Below are 17023 nucleotides of genomic sequence, written 5' to 3'. Positions count from 1 at the left end.
CAGAATTATAATTATCACACTCAAGAGGATTCTTCTGTTTTGACGGAAGAAATTCATTCTTCTGAGGTACTTTTCTTATTCTTAATCTTCAAAGAAATGATATATTAAATTGAGATTGATAGAACAAAAATTTAGGGACCAATTGCATAAGAGGTGAGGAACTCACCTGAGCTTTCATTTATATTTATTTATTATTTATTATATTTTCACTTTTCCCCGCACCCATAATAGTATTCTTGACCATTGGGTTAATTAGACTGGCAAAAAGTTTGGAATCTGTATTAGCATTTAAACTTGGGATATTTTTATTTCAATGTTGCATACTTTTTAACTGTATATGTGTTCATGTTTAGGGTGAAGTAAACATGTATAAGTATATACATATGTATGTATGTATTTGTCTATGTAAGTTTTCACGGGTATATATGTGTGTATAGTTAATATTTCGGGTTTCTTCCCATGTAATTGTGGATATATCCCTAAAAGGGTAGAAGCGACGTTTCGACAGAATCTCATCTGCCATCATCAGGCTTATGTGAGGAGTCTTTTGCAGTAACTGCCGTTACTATTTCAAATCTGGTGCTGGTAGTCTGGGATGGCTCCACCTTTTCATTCTGATTGGTTGGGAGTCCCAGTATGTGTTTATTGGCTTGGCTTCGGGTGTATGGTCGGTTTTTCTCCACTAGGTGGCAGGGCTTTATCTTTGTGGCTGGTTTGAATATGATTTGGTTGGGATTTGTTTTTTGATTAGTGTTTGATCTATGTTTTATATTTGGTGTTAAGATTCGTCTATCTATGAGAGCAGGTTTCCAAATAGTAGGCAGACGTGAAGTGTCATCCCATTTATTCATGCAATATGGTCTTTTTTTCTATTTCAATTGCTTCTCTGATTATTCTGCCATTGAGATGTTCTATTTTTGCAACTGTTTTTGTGTTATTAAAATTAATATTGTGTCCTGTTGTATTTATGTGTTGAACTAATGATGATGTGTGTTCTTGCTTTTGTATTGAGTTTTTGTGTTCCTCGATGCACACACTCATTCTTCTGTTGGTCTGTCCAATGTATGTTGATGGGCAGGAAGCACACGGGATTTCGTATATGCCTTGATCTTCTAATTCTATTTTGTCTTTAGGGTTTCTCAGAATGGACGATATCTTTCTATCTGTGCAAAATATGGTTTTGATGTTGTGTCTATGTAGTACTTTGCTAATTTTATCTGTTGTTCCCCTTATATAGGGCAAGATGGCTTTCCCATTGTTTTGTTCCTCTTGTTGTTTTTTCTTCTGTCTAGGTGTTGCATGTTGGATCATATTGATGACTTTATTTCTATAGAACCCATTTGATGTCAGTACATTAGTTAGTGTATATAATTCTGTTTGTAAATGTGCTTTATCAGCCAGACGTTTAGTTCTTGTGGTTAATGTTTTGGCAACAGAGTTTATTTGTGCTGGATGGTGGTTTGATTTGGCGTTGAGATAGCGGTTCGTATGTGTCTTCTTTTGATAGATGGTGTGTCCTAAGCTGCCATCAGATTTTTTATAAATTAATACATCGAGGAAAGGTAACTGGTTTTTTGATTCTATCTTCATGGTGAACTTTATTTTGGGATGGAGGCTGTTCAAATATACTAAGAAGTTTTCCAATTTATCTCTTCCATGTGGCCAGATCACAAAAGTGTCATCAACGTATCTGAGCCATAATTTTGGTTTGTTAACAGTTTTTTCTAAAGCATTGGATTTGAATTCTTCCATGAAAAGATTAGCGATGACTGGTGATAATGGTGATCCCATTGGTGCACCTTCTACTTGTTTATATCTCTGTCCTCTGTGTATGAAATATGTGTTGGATAAACAATGTTCTGTTAAGTCTGTGATATGTTTTGGTAGTTGATATTTGTTTTTAATTGATGACAGGGCTTCTTTGTCAGGTATTTGTGTGAATAGTGATACAACATCGAAGCTTACAAGAAGGTCATTTTCTTTTATGTGTTGCTTTTTTATTATTTGTATGAAATGGTATGAGTTCTGTACATATGAAGCAGCAGATTCTGCGTAAGGTTGCAGATGTTTTGCTAAATATCTGGCTAGATTTTGTAACGGTGAGCCTATGGAACTTACTATGGGTCTGAGAGGTATTCCATCTTTGTGTATTTTTGGGAGGCCATACAGTTTTGGGCATTTTGATGATTTTTCTCTGGGAATAATTTTTTGTTGGATTTCTTTACTTATAGTACTTGATTTTATCTTTATCTTCGTGGTTTTTTCTAGATATGTTGTTGGGTCTGTGTTTATGGGTTTATATGTGGCGTCTTGAAGTAAGTCAGACAGTTTCTTTTCATAGTCCACTGTGTTCATTACTACTGTTGCATTGCCTTTATCTGCTGGTAATATCATTATGCTATTATCGTTTTTTAAAACTTGCAGTGCTTTTTGTTCTTCTTTTGATAAGTTGCTTTTAGGTGGTTTACTAGTGCATAGAATGTTGGTGACGTCATGTCTGACTTTATCAGCATCATCAGCACTGAGTTTCTTTAAGCTGGTTTCAACTTCGCATATGATGGTTTCTATTGGAATTTTATTGGGTGCCACTGCAAAATTAAAGCCCTTTGCTAAGACATTTGTTTCTGCTGTTGTTAGTTTTCTATCGGAAGCATTGTATACTACTTGTTTTAAATGATGTTGTGTTGTGGTTGGAGGTTTTTTATGTTCTAATTTCTTAAGTTTCTTTAAATGTCTGTAAGTTTTGTGAGTGGTTTCTATTTCAGATCTCCAGGTGGCAAGCTGTTTTATTTTGTCCCATAATATGGGGTGAATAATATTGCTTATACATGTATATACATACATGTATGTATGTATGTATATATGTATATACATACTGTATATGTGTTCATGTTTTGGGTGGAGTAAACATGAACACAGTTTACTTCACGGAAACCAAAATGTGTAGTTGTTTAACTTTGACTCAGCATGTTACTACTTTATGGCTTAGTTTATTCTGTGAACTCAGCCAACGATGTCTTGTTTAATAAGCCATGGTTAATCAAATTAAAATATTTGAATACAGCCAAAGGGTTGTAATGGCTTGTCAGTCTGACAAGACATAAAAGAATGGAACAAATTGCTATAAAACACCTATTATGTCTCCTATGGATGTTGTGGAATAAATGAATCTACCCCTCAATTACCTAATACAAAGTCAAGATATCTAACCAAATAACCAAGTCCTGTCTGTGTCCTTCATAGGATAACATCTGTTCCCATTAGATTAAAGCAAAATGGAGATATCTCGGATGGATTTCTTGAATGTAAAACATATCCTCAAACCCAGAGGGACAATTTTCATTACAGGTTGGCTGGATTTTCATTATAGCTGGTAGGTCCCTGAAGAAGGATTGATATTTCCTCAAAGGACTCCCTTGTTTTTAATAACCATGCTGTGCAGGATGGCGAGACTTCTGAATATGCTCACCACTGGAATTTCATACGTCAAATACATCTGCTTGCACTGATAGGCTTCAAAGGACACCACTTGAAGCCCTTCAAGAGTGAAGTAGTTTAAGTAGATACAAGCACACATATGTAAAAAAATGCAATGACAGATTATTTGGTCACATCCAGATGCACATCTGTGAATGGGACTCTTTTTACTTAAAAGCAAATAAAAATTTTTAAAACTGTACCTGTATTGGAAAGCATGGATTTTGGTTTGCACAGGTCAGTTGGCAATTGATGGCTCCTGGGAAGGAAGGTCGGTTTTCACTTTGGGGAGTAAAGGCAAGGTCATGGTCTATATATTGGCCCCATACAGTGATCAGATCAGAATATAACTCATCTTCAGTGACAGCCTCGTTAGACGCCTCAATAATTTTTCTCGTCACTTCACGTACCTGGAGGACAATGAGTTAACAAGTCACCATGTTAGTACTTTTTTTCCCCTAATGTTATCCCATCCCTGAAAAAGCCTCCACCCCCAAATTGTTGGCTTTTTTCTTTATGTTTTGACAGAGTGGCACTTACATGCAGGTGTAGGAGTTGGACATCACAGAAGGTTGAATTACATATTTACCAGCACGTTATCCATCCTTTAGTATCTTAGGGATACTATGTTCTGCCCCAGCTACGGACCCCAAAGAACGCAGCACACACAAAGTCTGTACAAACCTTAGTTTACAAAATTAAACAGTTTTTTTCAAACAATTAATTAACTTTCTTAACAGCCTACAAGAATCCAAAGAATAAATAATCTTAATCTTACTATGGATGGCAGAAATCCCAGAAGCAATTTGCAGAGAACTAAGAACAAGGCACGAAGGAGAGTGAATGAAGTTGTTCCCTGCAAATTGCTTCAGTCAGCGTTCTTCCTTAAATAGGCTAAGGGAGTGGCCAATTACCCCCAAGCCTTACTCTCGAGGAGACCTCCTCCTGAGGAGCCACTCCTGCCTTTTGGCAGCTCTGCATGCCTGTGCATTGAGAAGAGGCTCCTCCTCTTCATCCTCTTCACTTAAGGGAGCTTCTGGAGGTTCTGAAGGCCCTGGCTGAATTCCCGCCTCTGGCACCACATCTTCTCCAGCCTCTTTGTCCAACTCAAGTGCCAGCTGCATAGGCTGCTGGCGTAGCACCATACCAGCCTCCTCGCTGTCCGAATCAGCCACCAGCCGCACAGGCCGTGTATGGGCCACAACATACTACAAGATACAAGGCTTAGTATCTTGAGGGAGACTCACATAACTTGATTATTTGGTAACTACTAACTGTGCTCCTATATATGGCTAATCAGAGGTGACCTCCATTTAGTTCAATGAGACTTATGTTTGGATACAATTACACTCTAAGGCAGGGGTAAAATCTACTTACCTTCCTTACCGGTTCAGAAGTGCACGCACCACGCATGTCACATGCGCGCACAGACCTTCTGCGCATGTGCAAAACACACATTACTTCCTGTTTAATGTGTAAAAAACACATTACTTCCTGGTTAAAACCAGGAAGTAATGACACCCGGGTGGGTGGGCGGAGCTTCACTCCGCCATTGCTACCAGATTGCCAAACCACCAGCCAAGATCGCTACCGGACTGGGCAATCTGGTCCGATCCAGGAGCATTTCACCCTTGCTCTAAGGGGTCTTACATAGCATCCTCAATCATATAATGAGAGTACTTCTATCCACCAAAAAAAGAAGATGGGAAAGAAACTGAAAAGCACAGCTTCTGAGGGGAAGGGTTGCTTTCTGGCACCTGGATGAGAGCCTAGAAGCAGTCAGGCAATCAGATATTTGTCTTTCAGATGGTATTCATGCAGGTCCAGAGTCTCTTTCCCAGACAGAAATACAGAAGTTGTCTTGCCTGTGATGCAATGAAAGATTGGCCCATTTTGTATAGGATATTGTTAATGGTTAAAATACTGGGCTTATCGACCAGAGAGATCCAAGAACTGCATGAACAGGGTGAGCTCCCATTCCTGCCCCAAATCTTTCCAACCTAGCAGTGCGATATCATGCAAACGCAAGTAGATAAATAGGTACCACCAATGGGAAGATAACAGCATTCTGTGCACCTCGCATATAGTCATGCTGGCCATGTGACCACAAAAACATCTTCAGACAATGGTGGCTTCCTTGGCTAAAAAACAGAGATGAACACTGCCCCCTACAGTCAAACATGACTGGACAGGAGAAATCTTTATCTTTTCTGTTTGTATGCTCTAGCAGTGCAATGAGACAAGCACCATGTTTTATTTGTTCTAGTATTGGTGCCGATGTTATACAGTATGTATAGACCTCCTTTCTACAATTTGCATTTTCTGCATGCCACGTGTGGAAGTAGCAGTGTTCACAGATTGGAGGGGAACTCTTATTCTAATATGTTCACAAAGGTGTAAAATCAAATACATCTATCCAGCCCCTAATCATATCTCCTTTTTTCCATTCATTAGAAACAAGGCCATAATTTTCCATATATCTAATGTTCATGAATGAATAATTCCATATCAGCATTTCCCCTATCAATGGGATCTTGGCTAGAAAGGAAGGGAAGCACCATCTAGAATCTTTTCTTTGTGAGCTTCCTAACCCTTACCTCATGCTGCACATCTTCTATCATTCAATCTGTGTCTCTCCAGATATTGATGAGGGCAACATCTCAGCAGTGTGGAAAAATATGAGGACTGCTAGGAATTTTAATTTACCAACATACAGAAGGCTGAAACTCATCCCTATAATCCTATAATCTACGGATTAGAAGACAGTACACAAAGTTGCCCCCAGCATAGGGCTCATCAATCTGAAAGAATCAACTTGTCTTTCCATATCCTAAACAATGTCAGGGTTTTCACTCTGCAACTGAACATGAAGAGAGTGACAAAAATGAAAGATGTACAATGGCACTTTGGTACTCAACTGTTTTGAAACTCATCGGATTTGGTACTCAATACATTTTGACATGAACATTTTGTCCCAGTACTCATCATTTGTTTGGTACTTGATGCACAAATTGGAACTTGTCAGTGTCGGCTGCCTTGTGACTCGCTATATTATTCCTTATGGGAAAAATTTGTTTGGTGCTCATTGTTTTTAGGTACTCATCACGCCTCCAGGAACCAATTAATGGTGAGTACCAAGGTACGACTGTTGTAGTACCTAAACTCCGTTTCTTGAACTTTTTATGTTGGTATATGGTACATATCATCCTCATGAAGACTTTTCTGCTCTTCATTACCTTTGGAACTGCTTTGTCTCTTTTAGGCTGAGTTTGATTACTGTTAATAGCTGCTGTTTGACTATGTTTGTTGGATTGAATGTTGTTGAATTATAGAAAGTTACTTCTCAGTGTGTTTCCTTATTTTTTTTTCTTGCCTGGAAGCTTATGTTTCAGCAAAGTAAAGATGCCTACTAAGCAACTTTATTTTGAAAAATGATTTCGTCCTGTACTGACCGAAGGCAATGGAAATCCATTATGTAAGAAACCGAGATTCCATCCTCTGGGCTGATTTAGTTCATCTTCATAAACTGGAGGAAGCCATCTAGCTAGAGCAGTGTTGGAAGCTCCCCAAGTAGGATGTTCCCTATGTAATTAAAATAATTAAATTAAAATAATTTATATCATTACAATTATTTATTATAACAGTCTATTTCATGTGTAATTTCCTTTCTATTCTTACAAGCAGTCCTCAGTTAATGACAGCAATTGGAATTTCCATCACTAAGGTGTAAAGTGATGTCATGTGACTGCATTGCTGAGTGATGACAATCTCAGCAGTTCTCTTTGCCAATGTTAAGTGAGAATCATGGGTCATTAGGCAAGGTCCCCCTGGTAATTTCCTACCAGGTTCCAGCAAGCAAAATCAATGGGAAAGTTGGCGGGAAGTCACAAGTCCTGGAGGTTTGCAAGCAGGCTGGTGGGCAGGTAAGTGGTTGCTATGGGAGCTGCTGCAGCCCAGAGTGAGTGCAGTTAGTGGCTGCTGCTGACTGGAGCAAGCCAATCAAATTGCACAAGGTGTTCCATAGTCTTGCAAGAGTCTCCAATCCTTGCATGGCCAGTAGCTGCCTTGTGAAGGGCCAGGCTGGGCATATCTCATCAGCAGTGGGAGGAAGAAGATGGAGAAGGCCCCCGGGGCAACATAAGTGGCAGAGCACAGGGCAGATTGGGGAAAGTTAAAGATCACCCTGTGATTGTAAATGTGGGGAGCTTGACAAGCACTCAAATTTTGATCATGTGACCCCAGAAGCACTGCAGCAGCAGGCATAACTATCACTCATTTAGTCATGTGGTAACAAATGATTGTTAAGTGGGGCCCTACTTGAACTTATTGTTTTAGTACAGCCAAGCCACTCTACTTATGCCTGTAAATCTTGCCAGTGGGCAAGAAAAGAGTCAGAACATTGGAGAAAATGACCAGGTAATGCTGGAATATTTAATTTTAAGGGAAAGAAAGCTGAATGTAGCCAAATGTATCCTGGACGTCCCAAAACAGATGTTAAAACACCCAAAGTGACGCTAAATGGAAGGAAGAAGCGATGGGCTCTCACACAGGGGGAAGTCCTAAAGCATGAGGTGATAGAAGCACAGTTGCATGTAATTTTAATCAGGAGGAATCAAAGAAAAAGCCGGCATGATTCCCATAAAATTTAATGAAGAGTTGAAAATGCAGAGAAAGAGAGAGAGACAGAGAGAGAGAGAGAGAGAAATGGAAAGAAGGTCAGGCCACAAAGGGCAAAGAGACAAGTAATCCTGAACTGAAGAACATGAGGAAAATGAGAGCCCAGAATGTGCTGACATTCGAAAAAAGGATGCTAATAAAAACAAAAGGGGTTTTTAAAGATGTGTTCAAATGAAATTCCAAAGAAAAAGAATCAATATATCAACTGCCCAGGGAAGGTGATAAAATGCTAACAGGTAAGTGGCAAAGTAGGGGCAGATTTACTTAAGATATTATGTGGTTCATTCTTTAGTAAAGAATTATGGGTTCCTCTGGAAGTTAGGAAGAGCAGGTGAAAGGCAGAATTAAGGCTTGAGAGTGATAAAAACATGGGTCAAAAAAGTATCAGATTCATACTTCAAGATTAGATGAATTGAATATTTTTAGAAAAACTAACTAGATGGCCTTCCTGAATCCTCTTTGAGAGAAAGAGAGCGCGAGAGCGAGAGCGAGAGCAAGGGAGAGAGAGAGAGAGAGAGAGAGAGAGAGAGAGAGAGAGAGAGAGAGAGAGAGAGAGAGGATAATAGATAGATAGATAGATGATAATAGATAGATAGCAGTGGTGGGTTTCTACTGGTTCGCCCTAGTTCAGGCAAACCAGCAGTGGCGGGAGGTTCCGCCCACCCACCCAGACATCTTCACAGACGCTCTGCATATGTGCATATACGCAAAAGTGCCACACGTGAGCGAAGCAAGCACACATGTGTGCTCCCGATTCCTTACTGGTAAGCAAAGGTAAGTGGAACCCAGTACTGATAGATAGATAGATGATAGATAGATAGATAGATAGATAGATAGATAGATAGATAGATGGATAGATGGATAGATGGATAGATGGATAGATGGATCAATCCTGAGGAACTGAAGTGTCAGATGACTGGAGGAGAGCCAATGTGGAACAAGGAAGTAAACTAGAGGCTAGTCAGTCTGACTTTCATCTCTAGAGGGATTCTAGAATAGATCATAAAGAGAAGCAGCTTAAAAAGAATGGGATGATTAGACTTAAAAAAACATGAATCTGCAAAGAGACAATCTTTCCAGACTCATCTTAACTCTTTTTTTTTTAAAGGTAACTGCTTTATTAGATTATGGAATTGATCTAGGTATAGTGCAGCTTGAGTTTGGCAAAGCATTTGTAAGTCTCTTGCGACAACGATCGGTAGGCTAATTAAAGTATAGGCTGGGTGGCATCGAAATTAAGTGGACATATGGCTGGCCTGAAAACTGCATTCAAAGAGAGCTCATCAGTTCCTTATCAAATGGGAAAGAGGTATAAAGCGGGATGCTCCAAGAATCAGCCCTTTATTCCAGGGGTCCCCAATCCCGGGTCCATGGACCAGCACTGGGCCGCGGCATGCCAGAAACCAGGTCACGGAAACAAGCGAAACCCCATCTGCAGGATCAGGCGTACCTTCTGTCGCGCGCTCAAGACTTTCTTGTTTCATCAGGCTGGCCTGACCTAAGTCTTTCCCCTTTTTAAATGGAAATTTTAAATTTGGTTTTAAAGTATTGGGGTTTTAAATTTATTCAGCCAAATTATTTAATTCGTTTTATTCTATTTTAAATTTTGTATTTATATTGTTTTATTTTATGGCTGTTCAGCACCCTGAGTCCTTCGGGAGTAGGGCGGTATACAAATTCAATAAAACTAAACTAAAACTAAACTAAACATGAAACCACACCCGCTTTGGTCGGCGGAAAAACCTCTCTCCACAGAACCAGTCCCTGGTGCCCAAAAGGTTGGGGGGTGGGGCACTGCTCTATTCTTAATATTTTATTAATTATTCAGAAATGGCCGTAGCTTGCCAATGATACCACAATGGGTATCTAATGCCACTGAAAACAGAAACAATGTTCAAGACAGTACGATGTTTTATTGCAAGTAACACAATGCATTTTAAGAGAGATTTCTGTAAAGTTCTTTACAGCTAGTCCTCGACTTATGACCACAATTGAGACCAGAATTTCTATTGCTGAGCAAGGTGGTTGTTAAGTGAGTTGAGCCTAATTTGTTGACTTTTTTTTTGCTCTGGTTGTTAAGGAAATCACTGGAGCTGTTAAGTGTATCATGCCATTGTTTCTTGTCATCTGGAAACAGTAAGGTGACCAGATTTTAACATTGGTAAAGAGGGACATTGTGGGCGTGGCTTATTTTGTGGGCGTGGCTAGCTGGTCATGTGACTGGGTGGGCGTGGCTAGCTGGTCATGTGACCGGGTGGCCATGGCTATGTGTATAGGGTAAGGTGAACAGATTTTAACATTGGTAAGAGGGACACCATTGTGGGCGTGGCTTATTGTGTGGGCGTGGCTTGGAGGCCATGTGACTGGGTGGGCGTGGCTAGCTGGTCATGTGACCGGGTGGCCATGGCTATGTGTATAGGGACTACTCAGAGGGCTGGAAAGTCATTTCTGACAGGTCCTCACACTTTTGACTGGTCCTCACACTTATGACCATCCTCACATTTATGCCCGTGCAGCATTCTTAACAACCATGTCACTCATTTCACAACTGCTTCTCTTCACCATGATGACAAGATAGGGCAAAAATGTAAAATGTGAGGACAGTCGTAAGTTCGAGGACTGGTCAAAAGTGCGAGGACCAGTCAAAAATAACTTTTTCAGCCCTCTGAGTAGTCCATATGCATAAAAGGATACAGTAATTGAGAGGGATGAAGGAAGGGAAGGGAAATTAGAGTAGGAGTGACGGTTAAGAGAGGGAGGAAGAGAGGAGGAGAAGGAGAAAGGAAGAGGAAGTAGGGAGGAGAAGAAGAGGGGGGGAAGAGAAAGTAAGAAGGAAAGAAAAGAGAGGTGGTAGGTTTGAGGAGAAAGATTGCTGTACAATAAAAAAGATGAAAGGGAAGAAAGCCAACCCCAAACAAATATAAAGATATTAAGATAAAGAATGAATTGTTAAACTTTAAAGAATAAAAGAGAACAAATATGAATAAATAGCAATAATTAGAAACACACATACATACAATGTATTTTCTTTGAACAGAATATTTGGCTGGTTCACAAATTTAAACAGTGTTTAGTCATTTCAATTAAATTTACAATTTCTATATTTCCTTTTTGCCATATTTATTCCTCATCTATTTTTTTAAAAAAACAATATTACCCTTCATCCTCATCTCTAATCTTAATCAAATTCAATTTTTCCCTTCTATTCTATTTTATACCCCTTCCCATTGTCATCTATTTTTATATCCATCCTCACATTGGTTAATTATGTAATTATGTAATACAGTTGTTTAATACAAATTCAACATTTTAATATAAATCAATTAGTTATATAACTATCTTTTTTGTATATTAATCAATATGAACATGAATATTCCAATTATTTCCATGCAATCCAATTTCTTACAAATCAATTAATTATACTTACCAATAATAATAAACCAAATAATTTCCCCCATATATTCCTCCAAACCACAACTTAACCATTTCTGCTTTCAACACAGTATACAATTAATAATATCTCAATTATTACAATTCCCTAGTTAAAAAGAGCTTTTTTTTCTTTTGTGTTTTAAAATCTTGAACTCTCCTCTTTTGCCCTAAATAATTTTCCATTGTTTGCACTTACCTTTTTTGGTGAGGAAAAGGAAAATAAATCTGCTGCCTAATTTTCCAACGTTGCAAGCAAACCGCAAAGCCAACAGCCTGTTTTACTTTCAGTTTCGTTTTGAGCTTGGTTTGCACAAAGAGGAAAAAAAAACTGAGCAATTTAGCAAGAGCAGAGCCCTGTGCAAATCAGCTGAGAGGGGGAAGCCGAGCTAATTAACGTAGGGCGGCCCTTTGAAGCCCCGCGGCAAGAGTTTAAACAGGTTTTTTCCCTCTAGCCATCAGCGGGGATTCAGGAGGCAGCCGGGAACGAGGAGGCAGAATGAAAAATCGGGACTTTTTTAAAACGCCGCGGGATGTGGGACAAATTGCTCAAAAGCGGGACTGTCCCGCCAAAAGCGGGACGTCTGGTCACCTTAGGAAACAGTGCAAATGGCAATTACATGCAACCACTACAAATACATGCTGGTTGCCCAGTGCCCAAATTTTGATCTCATAACCATGGAGATGTTACAGTGGCAGAAATGTGAGGATTAATTATAGGTCTTTTTTTATTTCCCCAGTGCAGTTGCAACATTGAACAGTCACTAAACAAATGGTTGTAAATTAGCTCAAGTTTGGTGCTCAGTTATGGACACCAGAAAGTTCAGAGAAATTGAAAAGCCTCCAAGAAAGGCATCAGAGAATTAGAAATTGAACTCTATAAACAAAGCCTTGAGGAGCTGGGTATGTTTAATCTTGAGAAAAGATTATTGGGACAGCTATGATAACCCTCTTTAAATACCTGAAAGGGAGTCCCATATCAGGACCTGTTCCAGAATGCGGAAACACAGAATAATGGATTTCAATTACAGGAAAGCAGACTACCATTCAACTTTAGAAAAAAAAAACTTCCAACAATAAGAATAGTAGAACCAATTATTCAGAGAGGCAATGGCATCCCTTCACTGGATGTATTGAAGTGACAGCTAGACTGCCAACTGTCTGAGATATTTTAAGATGAGTTCCTGCACATGACTTATATGGCTTCAAAATGGTCCCTATTGTCATCATGATACTCTGTCCTGTTCTCTCCCTTTATGTTCATCTGTTTTTCTTGATTATTCTCATCATAGCCATTATTGAGAGTCTGTGGAGGATGACAAGAATCAAGAAGAATGCTAGACAAGAACAATTCACACATAACAGAGGAGTTCATTAGTGTCTGTCTCTCTGTCTGTCTGTCAGTCAGTCTATGTATCTATGTATCTATGTATCTATGTATCTATGTATCTATGTATCTATGTATCTATGTATCTATGTATCTATGTATCTATGTATCTATGTATCTATGTATCTATGTATCTATGTATCTATGTATCATCTATCTATCTATCTATCTATCTATCTATCTACATGTGCCAGAGGTGCCACACAGAGCCCTCTCTGTGGGTACATGTGTGCTGGCCAGCTGCTCTTCCGGGTTCAGCTGGTCTTCACACCGAGTGCCGAAAGTGGAGTGCATCGGAGCCCCGGAACCCAGAAGAGAGTAGAACTTGCGCGCGGCGGCCAGTTGCTCTCTTCTGGGTTCTGGCCAGAGATGGGTTTCAGCAGGTTCTGACCAGTTCTGGAGAACCGGTAGCGGAAATTTTGAGTAGTTCAGAGAACCGGTAGTAAAAATTCTGACTGGCCCCACCCCCATCTATTCTCTGCCTCCCGAGTCCCAGCTGATCGAGAGGAAATGGGGATTTTGCAGTAACCGTCCCCTGGATTGGGGAGGGAATGGAGATTTTACAGTATCCTTCCCCTGGATTGGGGAGGGAATGGAGATTTTACAGTATCCTTCCCCTGCCATGCCCACCAAGCCACGCCCACAGAACCAGTAGTAAAAAGATTTGAAACCCACCACTGGTTCCGGCGCTCCAGCATGCATGTGCACTCCAGTTTTGGCACTTGGTGCCAAAAAGGTTTACCATCAGTGATCTAATCTATCTCATAAACTATCTCATAAATGGCAGCTCAGTCCAGGCTAAAAAAGCACAAAAGGAAAAGATTCAAAAGATTCAAACCCACTCCACTTTGATGAACTCTCTAACAAAAGAGGGCTGGAGATATTGATGGCAGTTTCCAACTTTCAATACTTCATTGTGAAATCTTGCATTAAACATCTCATCAAAATCTATGTAATCCTTACTTCTTGATCATATCCTGTTTTGGGAGGGCCTTTCAATTATGTTTTTATTTTCCTGTAGGAACTTCAGATGAGACCATGAAGGAGCACTGGAGTTTGCCATGCAGGCAGAGCTGAAGGGGATGGGGGTGCAGGGAAAATGGGGTCATGGTTTCAGAATATAAATAGATGAATCTGGGTCTCCAAAGAAGAAACAAGATATAATAAAAAAGAATACCAATTTGAAAGCAAACAAGTCCTAGTACTCATTTTAAAAGTACTAGGTACTCATTTTAAATTGTCTATAATCTGAATCTCCAAGAGAGGAAATTGGGGAGAAAAAAGCAAATCTGAAGACTGTTATTCATACAAGGATATTTTTTTTTTCTGAGTGGACACTCGGTAGAGAATAATTATTTTATTAATACTTGATTGATCTTCAGTATACCAAAGGGCTCAATTTGCAAAGCAGCGTGAGACAGTAATACATTTAATTAACTGTGATAATTCACACTTGAAGGTTGACATATGCCTTAATAAAGCATTCAGATTAGTTACAGTTGATTTGTCTTTATTGAAATGGCATAAAGATCGGCATATAGTGCTATTTCACTCAATTAAAAATAATGATATGTTAATTTAACAGCTTAGCCAGTTATTTTCTTCTTGATTGCTTTAATATTTTAGCAGACAACTGACTGTTTCTGGGAGAAGAAGCTTTCCAATAGATTTCTGGGGAAGAAGAAGTGTGTAAATAATTTTTTTAAAAAAAATTAGATAGATCACTTGAAAGCACTGTGGGCCAGATAGTTCTGCTACTGTGCGTAAAAGTCCTGTATTCATTTAAAATCTCTCAAGTGAAGGCAGTAAAAACCAGTGATACAGTCCACAGTCTGCCAAGTGGCGATCTATGCATAAAAGACCTTTTGTTCATAGACTTAAAATAAATTTGTACCTGAACATAAATATGATTTATATGCTAAATTCCTCCATATGATTGTATAATGCAGCTATAGTAAACTGACAACCTACAAATAGTCCAGGGTTTAAATGTAGCTGTATCTAAGCATGGAGACTCATGTCTTCTGGATCTGCAAAATTTATTTATTTTTATTTTTATTTTATTTTGATTTATATGCCGCCCTTCTCCGGAGACTCAGGGTGGCTTACAGTGCGTTAAGCAATAGCCTTCATACTTTTGTATATTTTTATACAAAGTCAGCTTATTGCCCCCACAAACTGGGTCCTCATTTCACCTGCCTTAGAAAGGATGGAAGGCTGAGTCAACCTTGAGCCTGGCAAGATTCGAACTTACTTTAATTGCAGACAGCTGGTGTTAAATTACAGTGCCTTGTCTGCAGAGCTATCCAGGCTCATTATTTCACTGCCAAGGCTTCAACCTTTACAGGAAAGCACATCTGTGTTCGTGCATTGTCAAATGAACCGAACCTCAACAGTTGCAGGGAAAAAACAAAGCAAAATAGACCATGATCCAGTTTGTACATCATACTAAACCATAATTTAATATTCTGCATCCAAACGGGAATGAGCCTGGTGAAATGTCAAAGTCCACCGTCCATTTCTCTTTGACTTCAGCAAATTCCTCATTTGTCGCTATGCTAAACTCTGAAGTGAGACTTAAAATAAACACTAATTTAGTAGGCTAGAGTTTACTTTAAATTAGAAATGTAGATGTGGATACTAAGATTTACCTGTTGTTGCAGGCTCCAGTAATGCTTCTATATTTATTGGTTGCAGAGTTGTTTTGACACTTAGATGGTAGCATTTCAGGCGCACATCCAGAAATATTGGAAACCACAAGGAAAACTTCACTAGATAACTGATCTGGAATTTTTAAAAAATTGCCATGATTCTTCCGATCAATAATATTTTACGAATAGCAAACCTTATCACAGAGTATGATAGATTGGTTTAAGGATTTAATTTCAAAGACATGGTCCTACAAGGTCTATATGACTTTAAAAAAAAACTCCCTACTGCACCCAACGCAGGTGCTGTAGGCAGTTTTGATATTTTGAAAACAAGTCATTAGTCTATTCCAAGCCACAAACAAAGCTCTGAGCTACTGCCTTCATCTTTATTATTCTAAAATATCCAACTTTTCAAAATGTGAGTGCTTGGCTTGAATGGTAGGACAGTTCCAAATAGTACAGACATTGTCAACTTCATGAAGAGACTGATAACAGTTCACAAACTGAGATTTTTGCCATATGTTCCAGCTTCTTAGGCTTAAGAGAGTGTTGGCTCGCTCCTAGCTTCCCTTCAAATAATCTTAGATGTGATAGGAAGTTTTTCAAGCTCTGGAAAGAAAACAATTTCAAAAAAAAGTGTCTCCATCTGAACTGGATATTCCAGGTTGTTTCTTCTGTAGAGATAAATTAGACAATCTGTCTTCATCTGCATATCTGTGTATCCATTAGAATTCTGATTAATATTAGTAGAATCCGAAGAACCAAGCCCAATGATGTATTTTGAGCACTTGTTATAAGAGAAATTCTTTTTTATGGAGTGAAAATTGCCACTAGGGCTTGATTATCAGGATATACACATCCTTTCTGTTCAAGTATTTGTTGAATTGCTTAACTCCCCAAACCAAACACAGCTGTTTCCTGTCTGCTTCTGCCTAGTTCTTCTGTACAGCTATAAGAGCATTATGGGAAAGCAATCTCTCATGACACATGAGATAACGATGACCGTATTAGTTGTGAGGAATCACATGCCAGTTTCACTGATTAATATGGGCTATAAGGTGGTAAGCATCATATATGATGTCACCATTTTCTTTGCTTCTCTGAAAGCTTCTCATGAAGCGCTTGATAACAAAAAAAGATTCCTGATTCTTGTGAAGAGATGTCTTCTATAAACAGATTTATGAAAGAGAAAACGGATTAGGTACAGAAATCTTGATGACTAGATACATTCGCTTGTAGATCCCAGTATATCTCTGAATTGATGATACTGGTTAGAGACAGTATTCATCTGGTTCAATGGTGGGATTCAAAATTTTTGACTACCAGTTCTGTGGGCATGGCTTGGTGGGCATGGTATGGCTTGGTGGGTGTGGCTTGGTGGACATGGCATGGGAAGGATACT

The 17023-nt window shown here is 39.1% G+C and overlaps 1 protein-coding gene across 1 annotated transcript in view; it reads right to left on the bottom strand.

Moving 5' to 3' along the window:
• TPO (thyroid peroxidase) overlaps positions 1–17023 on the bottom strand; it is a 72098-nt gene that overhangs the window by 23655 nt on the left and 31420 nt on the right. The window contains exons 3-5 of the mRNA XM_070932504.1: positions 15622–15754; positions 6930–7059; positions 3681–3887 (exon numbers count right to left, since the gene is read on the bottom strand). Coding sequence (XP_070788605.1) covers positions 3681–3887; positions 6930–7059; positions 15622–15754 — 470 coding nt within the window. The remainder of the gene's footprint in view (positions 1–3680; positions 3888–6929; positions 7060–15621; positions 15755–17023) is intronic.

The sequence above is a fragment of the Pituophis catenifer genome, unplaced genomic scaffold, assembly GCF_029215685.1.
Source record: "Pituophis catenifer annectens isolate HBS135680 unplaced genomic scaffold, rPitCat1.0.hap2 SCAF_1, whole genome shotgun sequence".
In the NCBI taxonomy this organism is placed as follows: Eukaryota; Metazoa; Chordata; class Lepidosauria; order Squamata; family Colubridae; genus Pituophis; species Pituophis catenifer.
Note: the sequence above shows the minus strand (reverse complement) of the source record. Positions and strands in the feature narration are given on the sequence as shown.